The sequence below is a fragment of the Lolium rigidum genome, chromosome 1 (genome assembly GCF_022539505.1).
Source record: "Lolium rigidum isolate FL_2022 chromosome 1, APGP_CSIRO_Lrig_0.1, whole genome shotgun sequence".
NCBI classification, from domain to species: Eukaryota; Viridiplantae; Streptophyta; class Magnoliopsida; order Poales; family Poaceae; genus Lolium; species Lolium rigidum.
In genome coordinates this window covers 214,807,598-214,832,022 of record NC_061508.1, presented here as the reverse complement: position 1 = coordinate 214,832,022, position 24,425 = coordinate 214,807,598, and the positions used below count along the sequence as shown (strand labels likewise).

At 44.4% G+C, this 24,425-nt stretch overlaps 2 protein-coding genes and 1 long non-coding RNA gene across 3 annotated transcripts; 2 read left to right on the top strand and 1 right to left on the bottom strand.

Moving 5' to 3' along the window:
* The first annotated feature begins 348 nt into the window (after positions 1 to 348).
* On the top strand, positions 349 to 3,723 carry LOC124654859 (pre-mRNA-splicing factor SLU7). Its single transcript, XM_047193843.1, has 9 exons — positions 349 to 364; positions 594 to 757; positions 853 to 965; positions 1,084 to 1,494; positions 1,605 to 1,740; positions 1,849 to 2,148; positions 2,704 to 2,920; positions 3,232 to 3,335; positions 3,417 to 3,723. The coding sequence occupies exons 1-9, from the start codon at positions 349 to 351 to the stop codon at positions 3,561 to 3,563; spliced, it is 1,608 nt and encodes a 535-aa protein (XP_047049799.1). The 3' UTR covers positions 3,564 to 3,723.
* Positions 3,724 to 17,598: 13,875 nt separating this feature from the next.
* LOC124683120 lies at positions 17,599 to 23,874 on the top strand. Its single transcript, XM_047217692.1, has 3 exons — positions 17,599 to 17,794; positions 20,371 to 21,002; positions 23,113 to 23,874. Exons 1-3 carry the CDS (start codon positions 17,599 to 17,601, stop codon positions 23,449 to 23,451), a joined length of 1,167 nt encoding a protein of 388 aa, XP_047073648.1. The 3' UTR covers positions 23,452 to 23,874.
* Positions 18,278 to 20,075, bottom strand: LOC124683121. Its single transcript, XR_006996551.1, has 2 exons — positions 19,908 to 20,075; positions 18,278 to 18,615 (listed from the first exon to the last, which is right to left on the bottom strand). It is a non-coding gene; the product is annotated as an uncharacterized LOC124683121 (long non-coding RNA).
* Positions 23,875 to 24,425: the final 551 nt, after the last annotated feature.

Genomic DNA, 24,425 nt, shown 5'->3' with positions numbered 1-24,425 from the left:
GGCGAAGCTGCAGCCATGGGAGAGCGATGGCGAGGCCTATCTGGGTCGCCGTGGGAGGTGGGTGGGGACGCCGCCGCTGGGCCCTCGTGGGCTTTTCCCCAGGTTCAAACGGGCCGAGACGGCCCATATCGCTATGGCGGTAACCATCGCGGGCTTCCGGCTTCCGAACCGGATCATTGGCGGTTACGGATTAGCCGCCACGTAATAAAGTGGGAAATCGTCGCGAAGAAAACAAATCTGCAAATTCGTTTGGTTCTTCTCGTGCGTTCCTCTCTCTCTCGTTGTTATCTCGCCGCCAGTCGCCGCCGCCGCCGCACCGGGCCGGCGAGACAAGTCGAAGCGGGCGCCATGGCGACGGCTTCAGGTGAGTCGATCGTCCCGTACCCCTGACCCTCGCTCGGTTCTCGCCGGTTCCGAATTTGTATCGTGAACCGCGCGGACTCGATCCGATTCTAGATCCCGCGGCTGATTAGGGTTCGATTCGGCGAGAATTAGAGTTTCTTAGTTCGCCACGCGGGCTGTTCGACGCCCTATTTTGGATCGCCGTGTCGAATTTCGGCCGACAGCTAACTTATTTTTTTGCGTTATGGCAGTATCTTTCAAGTCTCGTGAGGACCACAGGAAGCAGCTCGAGCTCGAGGAGGCGCGTAAGGCGGGGCTAGCCCCTGCCGAACTCGACGAGGATGGGAACGAGATTAACCCTCACATCCCGCAGTACATGTCCTCGGCCCCATGGTACCTTAACGCCGAGAAGCCGGTGAGTTGTTGCTCGCCCTAGCGAAATTCTAGTTTTCTGCAGTCGGGATGAATGGAGCCTGACTCTGTTTTTGGTTTTTTGATGACGCGTTGCAGAGTTTGAAGCATCAGAGGAAATGGAAGTCGGACCCGAACTACACCAAGGCGTGGTACGATAGGGGTGCCAGGCTTTACCAAGCAAACAAATACAGGAAAGGCGCTTGCCAAAAGTAAGTGCGATGTTCTGTTTACGATGTTTAGTTTTTGCAAACATTTTCTGCAGTGATGCTCTTTAGTAGTCTTGCGCATTCAACCCTTTCTAACGGATATTTTTTCTTGATGTATCAGCTGTGGAGCCATGACTCATGACAAGAAGTCGTGCATGGAGCGGCCTCGGAATGTTGGAGCTAAATGGACTAACATGGATATAGCTCCAGATGAGAAAGTGGAGTCGTTTGAACTTGATTACGATGGCAAGCGTGATCGCTGGAACGGTTACGATACGTCGACCTACAGTCGTGTTATCCTAGATTATGAAGCTAGAGAAGAGGCCAGGAAGAAGTTCCTGAAGGAACAACAGCTCAAGAAACTTGAGGAGAAGGACGGTGAGCAGGATGGTGAGAATGCGGGCAGCGAAGAGGATGAAGAGGATGGCCTCAAGATAGATGAGGCCAAAGTTGACGAGAGTGCTCAAATGGATTTCGCTAAGGTGGAAAAGCGTGTGCGCACAACAGGCGGTGGAAGCACTGGAACTGTGAGGTATGTCTGATTGAAAACATTATGATGTTCCTTCGAAACACTCAGTTATACTGAGTCATGTGAATATGAGGTATATGAATGATCGGTTCTAATGCATATATGCTTTACAGGAATTTGCGTATTAGAGAAGACACTGCAAAGTATCTTCTCAATCTCGATGTCAACTCTGCGTATTATGATCCAAAAACCCGTTCCATGCGTGAGGATCCTTTGCCAGATGCAGACCCCAACGATAAATTCTATGTGGTAAGTGTCAGAGCACATACAAGTTGATATGCACTGTTAAAAGTCACATCAAATTTTTCTCCTGGCTACACTATAGATTCATTATTCTGATGTATTATTATGATATAGGGTGATAACCAAAATAGACAAAGTGGACAAGCTCTGGAGTTCAAACAACTCAATGTCCATGCGTGGGAAGCTTTTGACAAGGGGCAGGATTTCCATATGCAAGCAGCCCCATCTCAAGCTGAACTACTTTTCAAGAGTTTCTTGGTCAAGAAGGAGAAGCTGAAATCTGAAGGCAAGGACAAAATTATGGAGAAGTATGGGAATGCTGCATCTGAAGAACCAATCCCTCGCGAGCTTCTTCTTGGGCAAAGTGAGAAAGAGATTGAGTACGACCGGACTGGCCGCATAATTAAGGGACAGGTTGGTACAAAATACTCAGTGGTGCTCATTAATGATTACATATCTTTCTACTCATTTGCTGTTACTCTTGTGCTGATGTGAGACCGTGATTTGATTCTAATGTTTAGAAGATTACAGCCCCCAAGTTTGAAGTGTTTAATTGCTGCTTGACTGTCTTATGTTGTTAGTAATAATCTTCTATATGACTAGCTAACTGCAGCATGTTGCGTCAAAGATGATTACATGCTTCAGGTTTCTTGTATTTAGTCATCAAAGATAATCATTTATCCCCTTAACTTCTCAAATAAGATGAATGCACGCACCCACTTACTAGTTATTATTAATCTGTGATCAGTGCACTTAAAGTATTAGTTATTGCTTTCTGGTAGTATTATAAGTTCATAAGTTTCAGATAAAATGAACTTAGAACTGAATTCTCTTCTACTTGATGCCAGTGATTTTGCTTGTTTCCATAATTAAGATTGGATGCTATCATTCTGGTTTGACTGTTCACTCTATTTCTCGGTCTTACCATGGTCTTGAATGCTAATGTATATATATTTTTGTTACCTACAGGATATAGCTCTTCCTAAGAGCAAATACGAAGAGGATGTGTTAATTAATAACCACACAACAGTGTGGGGTTCATGGTGGAAAGATCATCAATGGGGCTATAAATGCTGTAAGCAGACTATCAAAAATAGTTACTGCACAGGATTGGCTGGAATTGAGGCTGCTGAAGCATCAGCTGATTTGATGAAGGCAAACATGGCACGCAAGGAGGCTGCTGAAGGTATGTTGACGAAAATTATTTTGGCCTATATTTGTGCACTTCAGGGTCAATTGCACAACAATCTATGTGTTATCTGAAAAAGGAAGTGGTGCTTCTATTTTATCTGAAACTTGTTGGTTAAGAAAATAGTTTCAGTACTCTATTGCTTCATATTAGTTTTACCTTAGCACATACTTTTGTTTGGGATCATGCAAAACAGATGGTGATATGCAATTAAAGTTGTTTTAGAATATACTGGTTCAACTGAGGTGTTAACCATGTACAGCTACCATGGTCATGAACTCCAGTTAACTTGAAATTACTTGATGCAGAGGAACCTGCACGACAAGAAGAAAAGAAACTAGCCACTTGGGGAACAGATATTCCTCAGGATCTTGTTCTCGACCAGAAGTTGCTTCAGGAATCCCTAAAGAAGGTTAGCATCTCTTATCCAACCTTTGCGCTTCCTTGTCTATTTATTGTTGCATGTGCTGAAGCTAGGTTCCCTTTTCTTCAGGAGGCCACAAGGAAGAAGGAAGAGATGGACGAGAGAAAGAGGAAGTACAACGTGAAGTGGAATGACCAGGTCACTGCGGAAGATATGGAGGCCTACCGTATGACGAGGGTCCGCCACGATGATCCTATGAGAGATTTTCTCAATTAGCTGTTTATATGTCACTATGTCAGTTGTTTTGCCTTGTTACTGCAAGCATGTGTAATGCAAGTGTACGCTATGATCGTGTGATGTGCAAAGCAGAACTAAGTTTGTTCTTGTTCGTTCTTGCCAACTTGTTAACCATGACATACGCAAATCTATATTGATATTTCCACTGTGCATTAACAGTGAGTTCTTGTTGCCTTGCGGTTTGGTCAGTCTCTCCGGTATCTTTGGTTTGCATTCATAAAATCTGACTATGGGAAAGATTTCTCTACTGACTAGAAGCAAACTGTATCTTCAGTCACAATTATGACGAATAAACAATAGTGTACACGAAGAATAAACAATCTTTACAATCTTTACTATTTACAATCTTTTACTATTAAATTGGAGTTGGTTGTTTGACACTCAACGCTTTTGATTGTCGTCATTCGGAACATCATGTATGTCCAATATAATCTCACGGTCCCCGTTTCGTTGGATCTAATTTCGTAGCAATCATGGTATAATCAATCACACTATCAATTAATTAGGAAATATATATTTCCTTGCTCCGGAAAAAATCTCGGACATTCCAAATGCTCAAGGCAATTATGGTCTCAATCAATCACGGTCTTATTCCAAATGCTCTGCTAATTCAGCTTACAATCAAATCAAATCAAATTTCGTAAAGCTATCATCAAATATTTACTTGCCTTGTTATCAAATAAAGTCACATATATTGATGTAAAAAAAAGTCAGACTTGCCACTAGCCATGGCCCTGATATCTTTGGTTTGCATTCATAAAATCTGACTATGGGAAAGATTTCTCTACTGACTAGAAGCAAACTGTATCTTCAGTCACAATTATGACGAATAAACAATAGTGTACACGAAGAATACACAATCTTTACAATCTTTACTATTTACAATCTTTTACTATTAAATTGGAGTTGTTTGACACTCAACGCTTTTGATTGTCGTCATTCGGAGCATCATGTATGTCCAATATAATCTCACGGTCCCCGTTTCGTTGGATCTAATTTCGTAGCAATCATGGTATAATCAATCACACTATCAATTAATTAGGAAATATATATTTCCTTGCTCCGGAAAAAATCTCGGACATTCCAAATGCTCAAGGCAATTATTGTCTCAATCAATCACGGTCTTATTCCAAATGCTCTGCTAATTCAGCTTACAATCAAATCAAATCAAATTTCGTAAAGCTATCATCAAATATTTACTTGCCTTGTTATCAAATAAAGTCACATATATTGATGTAAAAAAAGTCAGACTTGCCACTAGCCATGGCCCTGATCGCTAACGCGCGCACGCCATGGATCCCCAACCCCGACGGACGGGACGTCCAAAACGCAGCGGCCGCCGCCGCTCTTCCCAGATCCCAGGTGCTCGCGATTCCTCCCATCAACAATGTTAACGCCCTGAACTGATTTGGTCAGGGCAGCCGCTTAACACCGCCACGCACGCGATACAACAGTTTCACGCCTCCACGCCGCCGTGGACGATGTATGTAGGAGGCAACATCTCGTCCTGAACGCCGCCGCCTTCAAGTCGTTGTTTGGACCGACCAAACCTGTTGAGTTACTCGGGCCATGTTAGGTATTTCCTATCCAAATATCTTCTCTAAAACAAATTGTGCACTGTTCATTCCCATGGTGAAATGATTCAATTCGTTAGAGACAAGAGTGTCTAATTGTTATGTGAAATTGAGTACGCTAGACACTATTTCGGAACTCTATTCTTTCGATTAGCAATTTGCACTTGAGTTTAATGGGCACTCAACATTATATCAAGACTTTTCCAGATCAGAGGCAACTTAAACTCCAGAGGGCGAAGCAAGCAGTAAGCACAACAACGACGAACACCTTGGTAGAAAGATTCGACGAAGGGCATTGGAGATGTCATGGGAAAGGCCAGCCACCTTGGCAGTGTGGTCGCCACTGAGTTTGCCGGAGTACTTATAAGTTTTTTCCATGCACATTTTTATACTGGAAAATCTTTCCATAGACTGAAATGTGGTACAAAAATTTGAGCATCCAGGAACCTTGCATGCAGTTTCCTCTTCTAATTAATGACCTTCTCAAATTCGTTTTCACAGCAATGCTCGCCCATGATGTAAGACGCGTTACCACTGGCAATGATATGATGCACCCCGACGAGGAAGGCTCTGCCTACGAGAGCATTTGCGCAATCCGAGCCTCCTAGGAGGTTGGTGTGGTCGACGAGAACGGCAGGCGTGTGCTGAATATAGCCGGGTGTTCGGTCGACAACTCTAATTTCACAGAGCACCGAGTCACCGACGCCTAGACCCTGATAGAATAACTCTGGTGCGTGTGCTGCTAATTGCTTCTGTTCTTGATTGATTCAGATGAATAACCTGTATCTTCATTTGCAAAGAAGGAGGAGTGTGTACAGTCAAGGTATGTAATCCACTCAATTTCTTAGTTTCGGATTGGCTCATATAACTCGGTTCTTTTGCATTAATTGATGAAGTTCAGTTTATAGAAAGATGGCAATCATATCAGTCAAGATGAGTGAGCTTTTTTTGTTCTTATTACTTTGTGTGTTATGTATGTGAACTACTAAATATTTTAAGTGTGATCACTTCCTTCTTTAATCAAGAATAATTTCTCCACTAACTGGTTTTGTTTTTGTGTTGAAATGTGGTACTTTGGCACAAGTATCCAGATTACACTATATGATATTATAAAATTTAATTAGCATAGTCCTCTTACCTTGGTTTTTTAATACTGGTACACCACTTTCTAAATATCTTTAATCAAGATGAGCATTTTCCAGTCTTTCATTGAAAGTTGTATGTATCAGATGTAAAAAAGCAACAACATCAGTCTATGTATATTATTTGTATCTCCTTTCCTATAACTGTAACATAGAGAAAATGATTACTGATATGAATTCCTCAAATGTGTGGCTATGTATTACTCATATGTACAACCAATTTTAGAATTTTGTTTCTGCCAATTATTTTCCAAAGGTTGCTGATTTTTATTCTAAATAATTACCTCAGTTTCAAGATTTCCCTTTTCTTCCAAGACGAGAAATGGTATGCTCTAAAGACGGGTGAAATATCAATACCACATATATCTTGGGGGGTCACAGTCATATGCTCGTACTCAGAGTTTGCATAACCGTCTTTCTTTTTGCAAATTGCAAAAACAACCACAATCATCAGAAAAACATAACTATATGTAAGAAATAACTTAAGTGCACTCTTACCGAAATTTTTACAAGGATTATCAAGTTGTTGTCCAAGACTGACAAAAGTGTATCGACCAGATGACAACAAAAAGATACAGTTAAGCTCCAATTGAAAAACTGGCAGCTGAGAGATTAGGATGTACTAGATTGTTCCTCCAATATTGCCTCAGTTTTATTACTTTTTTAAGTGTATTTGATCTCGGTGACGAAATAGTACCTCTTAAACTATAGAATGGCTTTGCATTTGCCATGACGTCAAGTGATTTCATTTTCTATCTCAACAACAAGGCCCTGCTCTGGCTCACTTGGTAAGATTATCAGAGTATATATCAAAATGTTGTTGACCTGCTTATGTCTGTTGTGTACTAACTATTATGTTTGTATCTGATATATATATTCTTGGTATTTAGGTATGGGCTAAAGCTCTTCGGAGTGTGGTTAGTCACTTTCAGTCTCTGGGCATAAAGCTGATGTTACCTTTGTGCTTTGTTTGGGATCAGAAGTTATGAATCCAATCAAGTTTTGAGTCAAGCGATATAGTTCACACACAAGCTGGGCTTCGTTTATAATATTTGGTGATATGTGTTTCTTGTCAGCTGAGAGTTTATCTTGTAGTATTAAACAATAGACACATTGAAGGAGATATGCCCTAGAGGCAATAATAAAAGTAGTTATTATTTATATCTCTATGTTTATGATAAATGTTTATATATCATGCTAGAATTGTATTAACCGAAACATTAGTACATGTGTGATATGTAGACAAACAAGAAGTCCCTAGTATGCCTCTTAAACTAGCTTGTTGATTAATGGATGATTAGTTTCATAATCATGAACATTGGATGTTATTAATAACAAGGTTATATCATTATATGAATGATGTAATGGACACACCCAATTAAGCGTAGCATAAGATCTCGTCATTAAGTTGTTTGCTATAAGCTTTCGATACATAGTTACCTAGTCCTTATGACCATGAGATCATGTAAATCACTTATACCGGAAAGGTACTTTGATTACACCAAACACCACCTGCGTAAATGGGTGGCTATAAAGGTGGGATTAAGTATCCGGAAAGTATGAGTTGAGGCATATGGATCAATAGTGGGATTTGTCCATCCCGATGACGGATAGATATACTCTGGGCCCTCTCGGTGGAATGTCGTCTAATGTCTTGCAAGCATATGAATGAGTTCATAAGAGACCACATACCACGGTACGAGTAAAGAGTACTTGTCAGGAGACGAGGTTGAACAAGGTATAAAGTGATACCGAAGATCAAACCTCGGACAAGTAAAATATCGCGAGACAAAGGGAATTGGTAATGTATGTGAATGGTTCATTCGATCACTAAAGTCATCGTTGAATATGTGGGAGCCATTATGGATCTCCAGATCCCGCTATTGGTTATTGGTCGGAGTGAGTACTCAACCATGTCCGCATAGTTCTCGAACCGTAGGGTGACACACTTAAAGTTGGATGTTGAAATGGTAGTTCTTGAATATGGAATGAAGTTGGAATATTTGTTCGGAGTCCCGGATGTGATCCCGGACATCACGAGGAGTCCCGGAATGGTCCGGAGAATAAGATTCATATATAGGATGTCATTTTATGTGAATAAAATGTCGCGGAAGGTTCTATGGAAGGTTCTAGAAGGTTCTAGAAAAGTCCGGAAGAAACCACCAAGGAAGGTGGAGTCCACAAGGGACTCCACCCCCATGGCCGGCCAACCCTAGTGGGGAGGAGTCCCAAGTGGACTCCCCTTAGGGGCCGGCCACCCCCCCACATGGGAGGTGGGAATCCCACCTTTGGGTGGGAGTCCTAGTTGGGCTAGGATTGCCCCCTCCTATGGAAGGATTTGGTTCGGGTCTTATTCGAAGACTTGGACACCACCTCTTGGGGTTCCACCTATATAATGAGGGACAAGGGGAGGGGGCCGGCCACCTCAAACACCACCAAGGTGGCCGCACCCCTATAGTGGCCGCGCCGCCCTCTCCCCAAACCCTAGCCGCCCGCTCCTCCACATTCCGCACGCTTAGCGAAGCTCCGCCGGACTTCTTCACCACCACCGACACCACGCCGTCGTGCTGTCGGATTCAAGAGGAGCTACTACTTCCGCTGCCCGCCGGAACGGGGAGGTGGACGTCGTCTTCATCAACAACCGAACGTGTGACCGAGTACGGAGGTGCTGCCCGTTCGTGGCGCCGGAACCGATCGTGATCAAGATCTTCTACGCGCTTTTGCAAGCGGCAAGTGAACGTCTACCGCAGCAACAAGAGCCTCATCTTGTAGGCTTTGGAATCTCTTCAAGGGTGAGACTCGATACCTCCTCGTTGCTACCGTCTTCTAGATTGCATCTTGGCTTGGATTGCGTGTTCGCGGTAGGAAAATTTTTTTTGTTTTCTATGCAACGTTTTCCTACAGTGGTATCAGAGCCGTGTCTATGCATAGATGGTTGCACGAGTAGAACACAATGGTTTGTGGGCGTTGATGCTCTTGTTATCTTTAGTTGAGTACTTTGCATCTTTATGGCATAGTGGGATGAAGCGGCTCGGACTAACTTTACATGACCGCGTTCATGAGACTTGTTCCTCGTTCGACATGCAACTTGTATTGCATAAGAGGCTTTGCGGGTGTCTCGTCTCTCCTACTATAGTAAAGATTCAATTTACTCTTCTATTGACAACATTAGTATCAACGTTGTGGTTCATGTTCGTAGGTAGATTAGATCTATATCGAAAACCCTAAACCACGTAAAATATGCAAACCAAATTAGAGAGCGTCTAACTTGTTTTTGCAGGGTTTGGTGATGTGATATGGCCATAATGTGATGATGAATATGTATGAGATGATCATTATTGTATTGTGGCAACCGGCGGGAGCCTTATGGTTGTCTTTAAATTTCATGTTGAGTAGTATTTCAAAGTAGTTGTAATAGTTGCTACATGGAGGACAATCATGAAGACGGCGCCATTGACCTTGGTGCTTCGCCGACGATGATGGAGATCATGCCCGAAGATGATGGAGATCATGTCCGTGCTTTGGAGATGAAGATCAAAGGCGCAAAGACTAAAGGGCCATATCATATCACATATGAACTGCATGTGATGTTAATCCTTTTATGCATCTTATTTTGCTTAGATCGCGACGGTAGCATTATAAGATGATCCCTCACTAAAATCTCAAGATAATAAAGTGTTCATCCTTAGTAGCACCGTTGCCAAGACTTGTCGTTTCGAAGCATCTCGTGATGATCGGGTGTGATAGAATCAACAAGTGCATACAACGGGTGCAAGCCAGCTTTGCACATGCGGATACTAAGGTGGCCTTGACGAGCCTAGCATGTACGGACATGGTCTCGGAACACGTGATACCGAAAGGTAGAGCATGAATCATATGATTGATATGATGAACACTTTGAGTGTTCGCCATTGAAATTACACCTTGTCTCGTGATGATCGGACTATGGTGTGGTGGATTTGGTTCGTGTGATCACTAAGACAATGCGAGGGATATTGTTTTGAGTGGGAGTTCACCTAGATTTTTAATTATATTGAATTAAAATTTGAACTCAATTTGTCATAAACTTAGTCTAAACTATTGCAAATATATGTTGTAGAGATGGCGTCCCCAATCAATTTTAACCAGTTCCTAGAGAAAGAAAAGCTTAAGAGCAACGGTAGCAACTTCACCGATCGGTTCCGTCATGTGAGGATCTTCCTCTCCGGCGGAAATCTGCAATATGTGCTTGATGCACCGCTAGGTGACCCTCCCGCGAAACTGAAACCGATGAAGTAAAAGCTGTTTACGAGACTCGGAAAACTCGGTACTCTCAAGTTCGAGTGTGCCATCCTCGTGCGATCCGGAATCCGATCTTCAAAAACGTTTTGAGCACCACGATCCTCATGAGTTGATGAAAGAGTTAAAGACTATTTTCGAGACTCATGCAGCCGTGGAATGCTATGAAGCATCGAAACATTTCTTCAGACTGTATGATGGAAGAAGGCAGCTCCATTAGTGAGCACATGCTCGCCATGACCGGGCATGCGAAGAAACTCGGTGACTTGGGAATAGTGATTCCTAACAGATCGGGGATTAATCGTGTCCTTCAATCACCGCCACCAAGTTACAAGAACTTTGTGATGAACTACAATATGCAGAACATGAACAAGGAGTTACTCGAACTCTTTGGCATGCTAAAAGCCGCTGAGATTGAGATCAAGAAAGAGCACCAAGTGTTGATGGTCAACAAAACCACTAGTTTCAAGAAACAGGGCAAGTCTAAGGGAAAATTCAAGAAGGGTGGCAAGAAAGCTGCCACGCCTCCTATGAAACCTAAGAACGGCCCTAAGCCTGATGCTTGAGTGCTATTACTCGCAAGGAGAAGGGACACCGGAAGCGTAATTGCTCCAAGTATCCGGCTGATCCGAAGAGCGGCCTTGTCAAGAAGAAGAAAGAAGGTATATCTGATATACATGTTATAGATGTTTATCTCATCGGTTCTCGTTCTAGTACCTGGGTATTTGATACTCGGTTCGGTTGCTCATATCCGTAACTCGAAACGAGAACTAAAGAATAAACGAAGACTACCGAAAGATGAAGTGACAATGCGCGTTGGAAATGGATCCAAAGTCGATGTGATCGCTGTCGGCACACTTCCTCTACATCTACCTTCGGGATTAGTTTTAAGCCTAAATAATTGTTATTTTGTACCCGCGTTGAGCATGAACATTATATCTGGATCTTGTTTAATGCAAGACGGTTATTCATTCAAGTCTGAGAATAATGGTTGTTCTATTTTTATGAATAATATCTTTTATGGTCGAGCACCACAAAAGAATGGCTTATTTCCGTTAGATCTCGATAGTAGTGATACGCATATACATAACATTGATGCTAAGCGAATTAAATTGAATGATAATTCTACTTATATGTGGCACTCGTCGTCTTGGTCATATTGGAGTGAAGCGCATGAAGAAACTCCATACCGATGGATTACTTGAATCACTTGACTTTGAGTCACTTGATAGATGCGAAGCATGTCTAATGGGAAAAATGACTAAGACTCCATTTTCTCGGTATGATGGAGCGAGCTACCGACTTATTGGAAATCATACATACCGATGTGTGCGGACCAATGAGTGTAGCATCGCGCGGTGGTTATCGTTATGTTCTAACCTTCACGGATGATCCGAGTAGATATGGGTATATCTATTTCATGAAACATAAATCCGAAACTTTCGAGAAGTTTAAGGAATTTCAAAGTGAAGTAGAAAATCAACGTAACAAGAAGATAAAATTTCTACGATCTGATCGTGGAGGTGAATATCTGAGTTATGAGTTTGGCATGCATTTAAAGAAATGCGGAATACTTTCACAATTGACACCGCCGGGAACACCACAACGAAACGGTGTATCCGAACGTCGTAATCGAACTCTCTTAGATATGGTTCGTTCTATGATGTCTCTTACTGATTTGCCATTATCATTTTGGAGTTATGCATTAGAGACAGCCGCATTCACTTTAAATAGAGCACCATCAAAATCCGTAGAAACGACACCGTATGAATTATGGTTTAATAAGAAACCTAAGTCGTCGTTCCCGAAAGTTTGGGGTTGCGAAGCCTATGTAAAGAAGTTACAACCGGACAAGCTAGAACCCAAAGCGGAGAAATGCATCTTCATAGGATACCCTAAGGAAACTATAGGGTATACTTTCTATCACAAATCCGAAGGCAAAATATTTGTTGCAAAGAACGGAACCTTTCTTGAGAAAGAATTTCTCACTAAAGAAGTGATCTGGAAGAAAAGTAGAACTCGATGAGATTGATGAATCTATACTCGTTGATCGGAGTAGCGCAGATACCGGAAGTTGTACCTGTACCGCCTACACCGGCAACGAGAGGAAGCTAATGATAATGATCATGAAACTTCGAACGAGGAAACTACTCGAACCTCGCGGATCGACAAGGGAACGTGCCACTCCCGATTGGTATGATCCTTGTCTAAATGTCATGATTGTGGATAACAATGATGAGGACCACCGCGACGTATGAAGAAGCGATGATGAGCCCAGATTCCAACAAATGGCAAGAAGCCATGAAATCCGAAATGGGATCCATGTATGATAACAAAGTATGGACTTTGGTAGACTTACCCGATAGCCGAAAGGTCTGTCGAGAATAAATGGATCTTCAAGAGAAAAACAGATGCTCGATGGTAATATTACTGTCTATAAAGCTCGACTTGTCGCAAAGGGTTTCCGACAAATTCAAGGAGTTGACTACGATGAGACTTTCTCACCTGTAGCGAAGCTAAAATCTGTGAGGATTTTGTTAGCAATAGCTGCATTTTTCGATTATGAGATTTGGCGGATGGATGTCAAAACGGCGTTCCTTAATGGAGACATTGAGGAAGAGTTGTATATGGTACAACCCAAAGGTTTTGTCGATCCTAAAAATGCCGACAAAGTATGCAAACTTCAGCGTTCAATCTATGGACCGAAGCAAGCATCAAGAAGTTGGAACCGACGCTTTGATAAGGTGATCAAAGACTTTGGGTTTATACGAGTGTCATGGAGAGGCCTCGTATTTACAAGAAAGTGAGTGGGAGCTCCGTAGCATTCCCGATATTATATGTAGATGACATATTATTAATTGGGAATGATATAGAACTATTAAGCAGTGTAAAAGGTTATTTGAATAATAGTTTTTCAATGAAAGACCTTGGTGAAGCATCGTATATATTAGGCATCAAGATTTATAGAGATAGATCAAGACGCTTAATAGGGCTATCGCAGAGTACATATCTGGACAAGATTCTAAAGAAATTTAGAATGGACGAAAGTAAGAAAGGATTCTTACCTATGTTACCGAGGCAAGGTCTTGAGTAAGACTCAAGGACCGGCTACGGCAGATGAAAGAGAAAGGATGAGTAATATCCCCTATGCCTCGGCGATGGGATCTATCATGTATGCCATGCTATGTACTAGACCGGATATAGCACATGCTCGTTAGTTTGACTAGCAGATATCAAAGTGATCCAGGAATGGAACACTCGGACGACGGTCAAGAATATCCTAAAGTACTTGAAAAGAACTAAGGATATGTTTCTTTGTTATGGAGGTGACCAAGAGCTCGTTGTAAATGGTTACACCGATGCAAGTTGGAACACCGATCCCGATGACTCTAAGTCACAATGCGGGTACGTGTTTATATTGAATGGTGTCTGCGAGTAAGTCTGGGCAAGCTCGAAGCGAGTGCACGGTGGCGAAGTCTTCAACGGAATCGAGTACATAGCGGCTTCGGAGGCTTCATCGAAGCGGTATGGATGAAGAGGTTCATTGTAGAGCTCGAGTGTGGTTCCTAGTGCATTGGACCCATTAATCATTTACTCGTGATAACATGGGTGCCATCGCCAATGCACAAGAGCCAAGGTCACACAAGAGGTCGAAGCATATCAAGGCTGCGTTACCACTCGATTCGCGAGTACATCGAAGATGGAGAAGTAAAGATTTGCAAAGTACACAGCTGATCTGAATATAGCGGATCCGTTGACTAAAGCTCTCCCTAGGGCAAAGCATGACCAACACCGAATGCCATGGGTGTTAGGTATATTACAATGTAATCTAGATTATTGACTCTAGTGCAAGTGGGAGATCGAAGGAGATATGCCCTAGAGGCAATAATAAAAGTAGTTATTATTTATATCTCTATGTTTATGATAAATGTTTATATATCATGCTAGAATTGTATTAACCGAAACATTAGTACATGTGTGATATGTAGACAAACAAGAAGTCCCTAGTATGCCTCTTAAACTAGCTTGTTGATTAATGGATGATTAGTTTCATAATCATGAACATTGGATGTTATTAATAACAAGGTTATATCATTATATGAATGATGTAATGGACACACCCAATTAAGCGTAGCATAAGATCTCGTCATTAAGTTGTTTGCTATAAGCTTTCGATACATAGTTACCTAGTCCTTATGACCATGAGATCATGTAAATCACTTATACCGGAAAGGTACTTTGATTACACCAAACACCACTGCGTAAATGGGTGGCTATAAAGGTGGGATTAAGTATCCGGAAAGTATGAGTTGAGGCATATGGATCAATAGTGGGATTTGTCCATCCCGATGACGGATAGATATACTCGGGCCCTCTCGGTGGAATGTCGTCTAATGTCTTGCAAGCATATGAATGAGTTCATAAGAGACCACATACCACGGTACGAGTAAAGAGTACTTGTCGGAGACGAGGTTGAACAAGGTATAAAGTGATACCGAAGATCAAACCTCGGACAAGTAAAATATCGCGAGACAAAGGGAATTGGTAATGTATGTGAATGGTTCATTCGATCACTAAAGTCATCGTTGAATATGTGGGAGCCATTATGGATCTCCAGATCCCGCTATTGGTTATTGGTCGGAGTGAGTACTCAACCATGTCCGCATAGTTCTCGAACCGTAGGGTGACACACTTAAAGTTGGATGTTGAAATGGTAGTTCTTGAATATGGAATGAAGTTGGAATATTTGTTCGGAGTCCCGGATGTGATCCCGGACATCACGAGGAGTCCCGGAATGGTCCGGAGAATAAGATTCATATATAGGATGTCATTTTATGTGAATAAAATGTCGCGGAAGGTTCTATGGAAGGTTCTAGAAGGTTCTAGAAAAGTCCGGAAGAAACCACCAAGGAAGGTGGAGTCCACAAGGGACTCCACCCCCATGGCCGGCCAACCCTAGTGGGGGAGGAGTCCCAAGTGGACTCCCCCTAGGGGCCGGCCACCCCCCACATGGGAGGTGGGAATCCCACCTTTGGGTGGGAGTCCTAGTTGGGCTAGGATTGCCCCCTCCTATGGAAGGATTTGGTTCGGGTCTTATTCGAAGACTTGGACACCACCTCTTGGGGTTCCACCTATATAATGAGGGACAAGGGGGAGGGGGCCGGCCACCTCAAACACCACCAAGGTGGCCGCACCCCTATAGTGGCCGGCGCCCCCCTCTCCCCAAACCCTAGCCGCCCGCTCCTCCACATCCCGCACGCTTAGCGAAGCTCCGCCGGACTTCTTCACCACCACCGACACCACGCCGTCGTGCTTGTCGGATTCAAGAGGAGCTACTACTTCCGCTGCCCGCCGGAACGGGGAGGTGGACGTCGTCTTCATCAACAACCGAACGTGTGACCGAGTACGGAGGTGCTGCCCGTTCGTGGCGCCGGAACCGATCGTGATCAAGATCTTCTACGCGCTTTTGCAAGCGGCAAGTGAACGTCTACCGCAGCAACAAGAGCCTCATCTTGTAGGCTTTGGAATCTCTTCAAGGGTGAGACTCGATACCTCCTCGTTGCTACCGTCTTCTAGATTGCATCTTGGCTTGGATTGCGTGTTCGCGGTAGGAAAATTTTTTGTTTTCTATGCAACGTTATCCTACACACATCACCTACTAGAAGTTCTTGTATTGGGAACAATAGCCATCAGTGTGTTGAGCTTATATGTTTCCCTTAAGAGTTACTGTAGGAGTATCAGATAGAGATGTATCAGCTACGATGGAATGGTCATCAAGTCTTCATGCCATAGGAACTACCAATACCAGAATAACTTGTTCTGTCGAATTGTGGATATATTTCTTGATATTTTTGTCCAGTATTCTAGCAAGAGTTCTGCACATATGTCAAGTGATGTAATTGATACTTTTTCAATATTTTTGTCCATTCTTGATTTTCTCAATACCTTTCTATGAACAGGTTCACGAGTCTACTTTTATAAGCTAAGTTGAGCTTTTTTCTATGAATTAGTGAAGAAGGAAGCACTTTTTTATGTTGTGCTCTTTGGATGTTCGCTACCTGACAAGTTGACACTTTTTTGATGTTGTTGTAGCAAGATTGTATCTTCTACTGAATCTGGCCTCATGATATGATGGATGTTTCATGCCGTTAGTACTAGCTGGTTGGGACAAAAAGATAACTCATGTTAAAAAGGTAATGATGCAGAGCTCTATATGTACGAAACTTCTTCGCAAAGGTATTCAGCTACTAAGTAAAGTAGTGTGTGTGTGACAGAATAAGATTTTTTTTTCTTAACGGGTAGTTACAGTAACTGCTTTTCACTCGATCGGGTGAGTGTATACCTTTATAGAATGCACCACTGTGCCCTATACTGTACCATGATGGTAATTTTTTTTTGACAACTAGCAGTAGCTACGAATTTTTTATATAGATTTGTTATCCATACTCATTGGGTTTGAGAGAAGATTTTTGGAGGTTGCATGTTATCGCTATTGAAAGTACATATTGCTATCATTTTTTCATGGCCAACATTTTCCTCGTTATTGAATGGGATTTCAGTTTGCACTGGTATATATGTTCACATGTGGAAAATAAACTTCAGGACCGTAGCAACGCAATGCATTCAGCTAGTAGTAATAGTAAAGCGGTTGGATCTTGCCGCCGGAGGAGAGCTATAGGGCGAGTTTGCTGGCGTTGGGTCGTAGAGAGAGGTGCCCCTGTCCTTAATTGCTTTTTCTGCTTTTGTTCTAGGGTGCTTCTTGTAAAGTGAAAGGCTCATCTTCAAATCTTAGATTCTTTAGGGTGATACCCAGTCCAAACAAGTTTTTTCTTCTGTTAATATAAATAAGGAAATATACAGTTCAAAGAAAAGAAGGAAATATAAGTCGTGATGGAGGCCATCGTGTATGGGAGCCCATCCTGCCATGAAATTTGACGATGGAGGCCCATTTCGTACTATCTATGTTCTTCGGCATACCCCAGCCGGCGGAAGTCCCCCGCTTTCCGCCGCCACGCCGCCATGCTCCGCCTCCGCAGCTGCTGCATCCTCACTCGTCTCCTCTCTTCTCCCGCCACCTTCCCTCTCCACCGGCTGCTCTCAGCGGCTGCCTCCCCAAGCCCCTGGTTCTCCGTCGAGCAGTACCTCGTCGACACCTGCAGCCTCACCAGAGCGCAAGCCGCCAAGGCCTCCACCAAGCTCTCCCACCTCAGGCCTTGTTTGGTGCCAGTGTTTTTGTGAGTTTTGAGGGGGGTTTTGAGGGGTGTTTTGGGTGAAAACAGCAACCACCCAAAACACTACAAAACCCCTATCATCCAAAACACTTGTTTGGCACACTTGTTTTACAAACCAGTGTATTCAACACAAATGGATAAAAAATCGATTTTTTTTGACATATCACAAGTAAAAATCCAATCTTTTTATATTTATTTCGAATTTACTGTTCATCCGGGGGCATGGGAGCCAGAACTATGTGCCCCTTCGTCTCGCATAAGTACAAGTAAACAAAACGGTCATATTTTACTTGAATGAGGCAGTTTAGTCTACAGACAACTTTGTTCTTAGATTTCCACTTCAGTCACATCAAAAGGTTATGTCCTACAACATTCTACCACTTACTACTTTAATTTGCAGATAGCATAACAATCAAGAACTTGCAGAATTCATAAATGCAGCCATTTTCAAGCAGCCACCATGAGAATTATGCAAAAATAATAACTATATATATAGTGCAATCTTAGGAACAGGGGAGTATGGGTTTAACTTGCAAACTGCCAGGCAACATTTCTCTCATGACCCCAACACAGCAACACAGGTTATACCGTATAATTTCTGCTGGGAACTTACATCTCTCATGAATCAACACAGGTTTGGTCATAAGACATACATACAAATGATTTTATATCAAGTAGAAAAGAGCAAGGGAACGAATATAAAATGGGTATCATGGACTAGCTTGTTATTGTTCACCCCACAAATGACACTCCATAAACTCCAGAGTTGAAGCGGGCCATCCATCCACTCCACCGGTTGCAGGACCTGCACATTGTAAAAAAGGGAATGTTTTACTTATCATGAAGAAGTGAATGTGCATGCCCGCGGATTCCAAAAACCCTACAGATAATGAGAATGCTAATATATCAACAGAGGTTGATCTTGCAAACACCAATCGAATCAACATATCACTAACCAAAGCTCTCAAGCATTATGGTAGATCAATCAACAACCATATATGCAAACACTGGATTTTGTAGATAACAAGATATAATTTTGGTGCCAACTCATAAGTTAACAAAAATCATAACAAAGTATTGAGTTGTAAAGCACATAAGTTCAGAAGGCCAGAAACTTGAAAATAAAAACTTGAAAATAAAGTTATAGTGTGCATATATGCTACTCATTGAAACTTGAAAGCATTTGCGGAATGCCCATATCTGGGATCTCACTCTCTTACTTCCAATATGTGTTTCAAACTTTCAATATGACCTGAGGATGGACAAGATAGCAGTGCGATGCTTTCTTCTCCACTGGATGTTGTCATGAACATATATATACCAGAAATTATAAATCAGTTTACCGGTTTCATCCTGGATTACCAACACAAAACCAACATGTAACTAAGGTACTAAGCAAACATCCACCACTCTGTTAGGCCAAGAATACCTAATCAGGAATTGTCAGGCTAATACGCAAAGCGAAATTTGATGTGCCATACACAGCTACCAGTTTCCATGCCACTTCTTGGTTCATGCAAACATTATCAGAGGATTGAATAATAATATCACCAGAAGCTTTAGCAGAACATACTGAAATTCTGCATACCAAGTCAGTAAAACATCTAGCAAATATACTAACATACCAATTGTATATGGTAGTATGGCACCATATACATAATATTCATGAAAGGCTAAAGGCTTAAATATATTCATGTGTTAATAAATATACATATTATCTTCAATCCTTTTATCAATTTTTTATACAACATTCAGACTGTAAAACAAAACTCATACGTAGTACAATTTTGTGAGTGTAAAATATATTTTTAAAAAGGCATAGACTGACAATATATATGTGGCAGTACTTATAGAACCATCACTAGTACATAGACCAGATTTGTGCGGCAAGTCTAGAAGTAAATTTCCTACTGTTTTCGTAGTTGTCCAGCCATGAAAGAAATTTCTACCTTTATAAAGTATAAACCAGATCAGGAGAGGAGGGGACGAGGTGTTATCTAATATCAAGAGCCATCCTCGATTTGCATAAGAACAATAGGCGGTAGGCACTCACAGGAAACTAGATCAGCAGATGAGGGGACGAGGTGGATGACGTACCTGAGAGAAGTCCAGCTTCTATCGAAGAAGAAGGACTGGGGGAGAGGGAGGCGAAGGACGTCGGGGAGGGAGGGAGGCGACGGTCGTCGTCAAATCGTCGCTGTGCCGCCAGAGCCGCGCGGCTAGATCTGTGCTCTTGGGAGGGAACGTCGCTGGCTTTGCTGCGGGACGGCGTCAACGGCAGCGGCGGAGGCGGCTTGGAGCGTCAGCGTCGGCGGCGGCTTGGAGCGTCGGCTTTGATGGGCGCTGCGCCGCCAGCGAGAAAACGCGAGGGGGGTGGAGCGTTTCGATTCCACCTCGGCCCGACGTGTCTTGGGGTGTTTTCTGGGCTGTTACCCTGCTGAAACCGGCCCGCCGAATGGGCCTGAAGTGTTTTGGAGTGGTTTAACGTGTTTTAACCGGGCTTAGATTTTACACTCCAAAACACTACAAAACCCCCAACAAAACACTTGCACCGAACAAGGCCTCAAGTCCCCCACCAACCCCGACGCCGTCCTCGCCTTCCTCGCCGGTCTCGGCCTCTCCACCGCCGACGTCGCTGCCCTCGTCGCCAAGGACCCGCGGTTTCTCTGCGCCCGTGTGGAGACAACCCTGGCCCCTGTCGTCCTTGGCCTCACCGGAATCGGCCTCTCAAATAATGACATTGCGCGCCTCCTATCGCTCGTTCCATCCAGCTTCCGCTGTAGATCCGTCGTCTCCAACCTACAACACTGCCTGCTGCTGTACGGCTCCTACGAGAACCTCCTCCGAGCCTTCAAATTCAACAATAATCTCCTCACATACAGCTTCGAGACGACCATAAAGCCCAACATCGCGATCCTGCGGGACTGTGGTCTAGGTGACTGTGATATTGCCAAGCTGAGCATAGCTATGCCGAGGATGCTCACCCGAACCCCGGAGCGCTTCAGGGTGTTCGTGGCTTGCGCCCAAGGATTAGGTGTGTCCCCTGGCTCTCCGATGTTCAGACACGCGCTGCACGCCCTCGCGCGCCTCGGCGAGGACAAGATCTCCACGAAGCTGGAGCACTTGAAGAAGACGTTCAGGTGGTCGGATGCTGAGGTGCGTATTGCTGTTTGTAAGAGCATCTCCAGTCGCGTCCCCCAAAGCGTCCCCCAAAGGGATTTGGGGCGCGCCGGACAAAAAAAGCGTTCCAGCCGCGTCCCCCAAAGCCCTTTTTTGTCCGGCGCGTCCCTATACGGTGTCCGGCGCCCCGAGCCCGTCCCCGTCCCACGGGGCACACTCCGGGGACGCCGGACACAACGAGCGAGGCGGCTCCCACATGTCGGCGACTATTTGCATAAACCGTTGGTTCGCGCCTCTTTCTCGTCGCTCCTTCCTTCCCGCGCCTCCCACCCCACCGCCGCCGCTGGATTTCCCGGCCGTTTGGGCGTCCGATCCGTGCTCGCGAGTCGACCACCGTTGTCGCGGGCCAGGGCTCCCGCCGGTCGTGCCGCCGCCGCCGCGTCGCCGCCGCCTCCCGAACGCGCCGTCAAATCCGCCCCACCTCCGCGCACGTAAGGTGCTCGACGACTTGCCGGTAGGCGCGATTGGTCGCCGTTTGTTGCGTCGTCCGCCTCGGCGCAATTTTAACCATTGATTTTGCTTTAGCCATGGACGCGACGATGAGATGGTTGCCCTGCTCGCCGGAGGACGAGCAAGCGTTCGACGACGACTCGCGGGAGCATTTGCTCGATCATCGCGTCCCTCCAGGACATGCTTGACGCCGAGGCGGAGAAGAGGAAGAGGCGCGCCGCGGAGGATCAAGGCCGGGAAGAAGGAAGTCGAAGCCCCGGCAGAGGATGGAGGGGCATGCCATGCTCGCACAACGACTACTTCGCCGACGGGGCAACACATGCCGACAATTTTCGGCGCCGGTACAGGATGAGCAAGGGCCTGTTCATGAATATCCTCCACGGCGTTCGAGAGTTCGACCCCTACTTCAAGCTCAAGGTCGACGCTCGTAGGCGTTCTCGGGTTCTCATCCATTCGAAGTGCACCGCCGCCATGAGGATGCTTGCATACGGAGCACCTACCGATACACGGACGACTACCTTCGCATGAGTGAGTCTACCGCCATTGAGTGCATGTACAAGTTTTACCGAGCTGTGGTGGGAAAGTTTGGCAAATACTACTTGAGAGGGCCAACCGAGGAAGAGACTCGCAAGGATCATGGCACAAAATGCTGCCGGAGGATTTCTCGGAATGCTTGGAAGCATCGATTGCATGCACTGGGCATGGAAGAACTGCCCGTTTGCTTGGCAAGGTATATACAAAGGGCGTCATGGATATTGCAGTGTGGTGCTTGAAGCTGTGGCAGATTATGACCTCTGGATTTGGCATTCTTTCTTTGGCATGGCGGGATCACACAATGACATCAACGTGTTGCAGCGGTCTCCGGTGTTCAGCAGACTAGTGGAAGGGCATGCTCCACCATGCAACTATGAGATAAATGGCCACCAATATACCAAAGGCTATTATCTAGCCGATGGTATATATCCAAAATGGGCCACTTTTGTCAAAACAATCTCGAATCCATCAGGTCTGAAGAATTCTCACTTTTCTACACGACAGGAGGCTTGCAGGAAGGATGTCGAGCGGGCATTTGGTGTGCTTCAAGCACAATTTGCCATTGTCCGGTACCCTGCTCTAAGCTGGTCTCACGACCAAATGTGGGAGGTGATGCAGGCTTGTGTGATCATGCACAACATGATCATCGAGGATGACCGCAAGAATCATGTTAGGTCACATGTTGGTCCCTATGAGTGTCAAGGCCCTCTCGCGGAGGTTGATCATGAGTTGCCTCGCAGATTTTGCTGATTTTCTCGCCATGCACGCGAGATCCGTGACAAGCAATGTGCATGAGCAACTTCAAGCTGATCTCGTTGAGCATTTGTGGAGGATCAAAGGAAATACCGTGGCACCTTGATGTATCATCTAGCCCTTTTTATTATATTTGATTACTTGTTTTATTGTTTGTTGTAATTTAATTTGAAAACAATCCTCGAAAACATTTTTTTCATATGCTACATTTGATATAAATGGTTTATGTGTTAAAAAAAATATTTTAAATGTTTGGGGGCGGCGTTTGGGGGACGCGGCTGGGGAGCGACGTCCCCCAAACGCGGCACGAACAAAACACGTCCCCCAAACGCTCGATCCGCGGTTTGGGGGACGGTTTGGGGGACGCGACTGGAGATGCTCTAAGGCTCCGATGCTGCTCACGAGGTCTAAGGACATGCTGCAGAGCAAATCACAGTTTCTTATCTCTGAGCTGGGGTTAGAACCGGCGTACATTGCTCACCGGCCCGTAATAATCAATCTTAGCCTGGAGGGCCGGCTCAGGCCCCGGTACTATGTCCTAAAGCTTCTAAAGGAAAAGAGATTGCTACATCACAATTTGGGGTACTATACAATTGTCCAGGCGACCGAGAAGGTACTCTTGGACAAGTACATATCCCCTCACAGTGAAGCCGCACCGCACCTCGCTCAAGACTATGCAGCCGCTTGCAGAGGAGAAGCGCCTCCTAGATTCATATTTGCTTGACCCAAGAACATGGTGTTGAATTCTGAAAATACGTACTCCACAACAAAGATTTATTGTAAGCTGGTCATTCATGTATCATTGTGCCTAACTGGGTGTTTGTTCTCTGCTATTGGGTGTTTGGTTCTGTCATTTGTAGCTAGCTGAAAGTTGATATTTCAGTTGTGAGTTGGGCTATGTCCACTACATCAATCGGTAGAGAAGAGAAAATGGTATCGTTGTGAACTTATCAATCCCCACGCTTTATGGACACATGTTGAAACTATCAGTGACTAGTATGTCTGCACTATTGATATCTTTGTGGATAATGATGCGGAAGCTGCGGAGTGTTCTCAAATGGTTCTTACACTACTGTGTCAGGTTAACTCTTTTGGGTCTGCTAAATTACTAGGTATTTCTCCAATTTCCTTGTTTCTTCATAATCAGTTCTTTCACCTCTTTTTTCATGGATTACAGATCGTGAATTGAATTAATCATTCCTCTTCTTCTTTTTCTATCTTCATCCAGGCTCACCCTCATCATCCAATCTTGACATACTACAGTCTGACAGCTCATTAATTGGAATTCGTAAACACCGTTTGTGCGCAAAGTTCCGTCTTGCTTGAACTGCCTTGAGGCCAGTATCAGAACTTCAATGGCAGAACCTGTTGCACCCTGGAGGACTATTGTACAGATAAATGACGATGAATACTCTGGGTGGTAAGTGCTAAGTTACTACTGTAATCTATATACCTAGGGCTCAGCGCTGCCGACTATCCCAGGCCGGCCGAGGCGACGCGGCGAGGCGCCTTGCAACCGGCTGACCCTCCACCGGCGACAACCAAGATCATGGAGAGACGGAGAAGACCAACCTAGGGCTTACACCCATCTAGTCCGTCCCACCTCGCACCTCCACCGCCGGCATGGCCTGCCGCCAGCGGCCACCACCACCATCACCAGGACGCCGCCCAGACCGACGCCCAGGTCGCCGTCCGTCG

Excerpts from the sequence above, each read along its gene's own strand:
- LOC124654859 (XM_047193843.1), top strand. Across the intron at positions 2,149-2,703 it reads GCCGCATAATTAAGGGACAG|GATATAGCTCTTCCTAAGAG; the intron begins GTTGGTACAAAA and ends TGTTACCTACAG. Across the intron at positions 3,336-3,416 it reads TTCAGGAATCCCTAAAGAAG|GAGGCCACAAGGAAGAAGGA; the intron begins GTTAGCATCTCT and ends CCTTTTCTTCAG.
- LOC124683120 (XM_047217692.1), top strand. The coding sequence starts at position 17,599 with ATGCTCCGCCTCCGCAGCTGCTGCATCCTCACTCGTCTCCTCTCTTCT. Across the intron at positions 17,795-20,370 it reads GCTCTCCCACCTCAGGCCTT|GCCTCAAGTCCCCCACCAAC; the intron begins GTTTGGTGCCAG and ends GCACCGAACAAG. Across the intron at positions 21,003-23,112 it reads GTAAGAGCATCTCCAGTCGC|GCTCCGATGCTGCTCACGAG; the intron begins GTCCCCCAAAGC and ends AGATGCTCTAAG.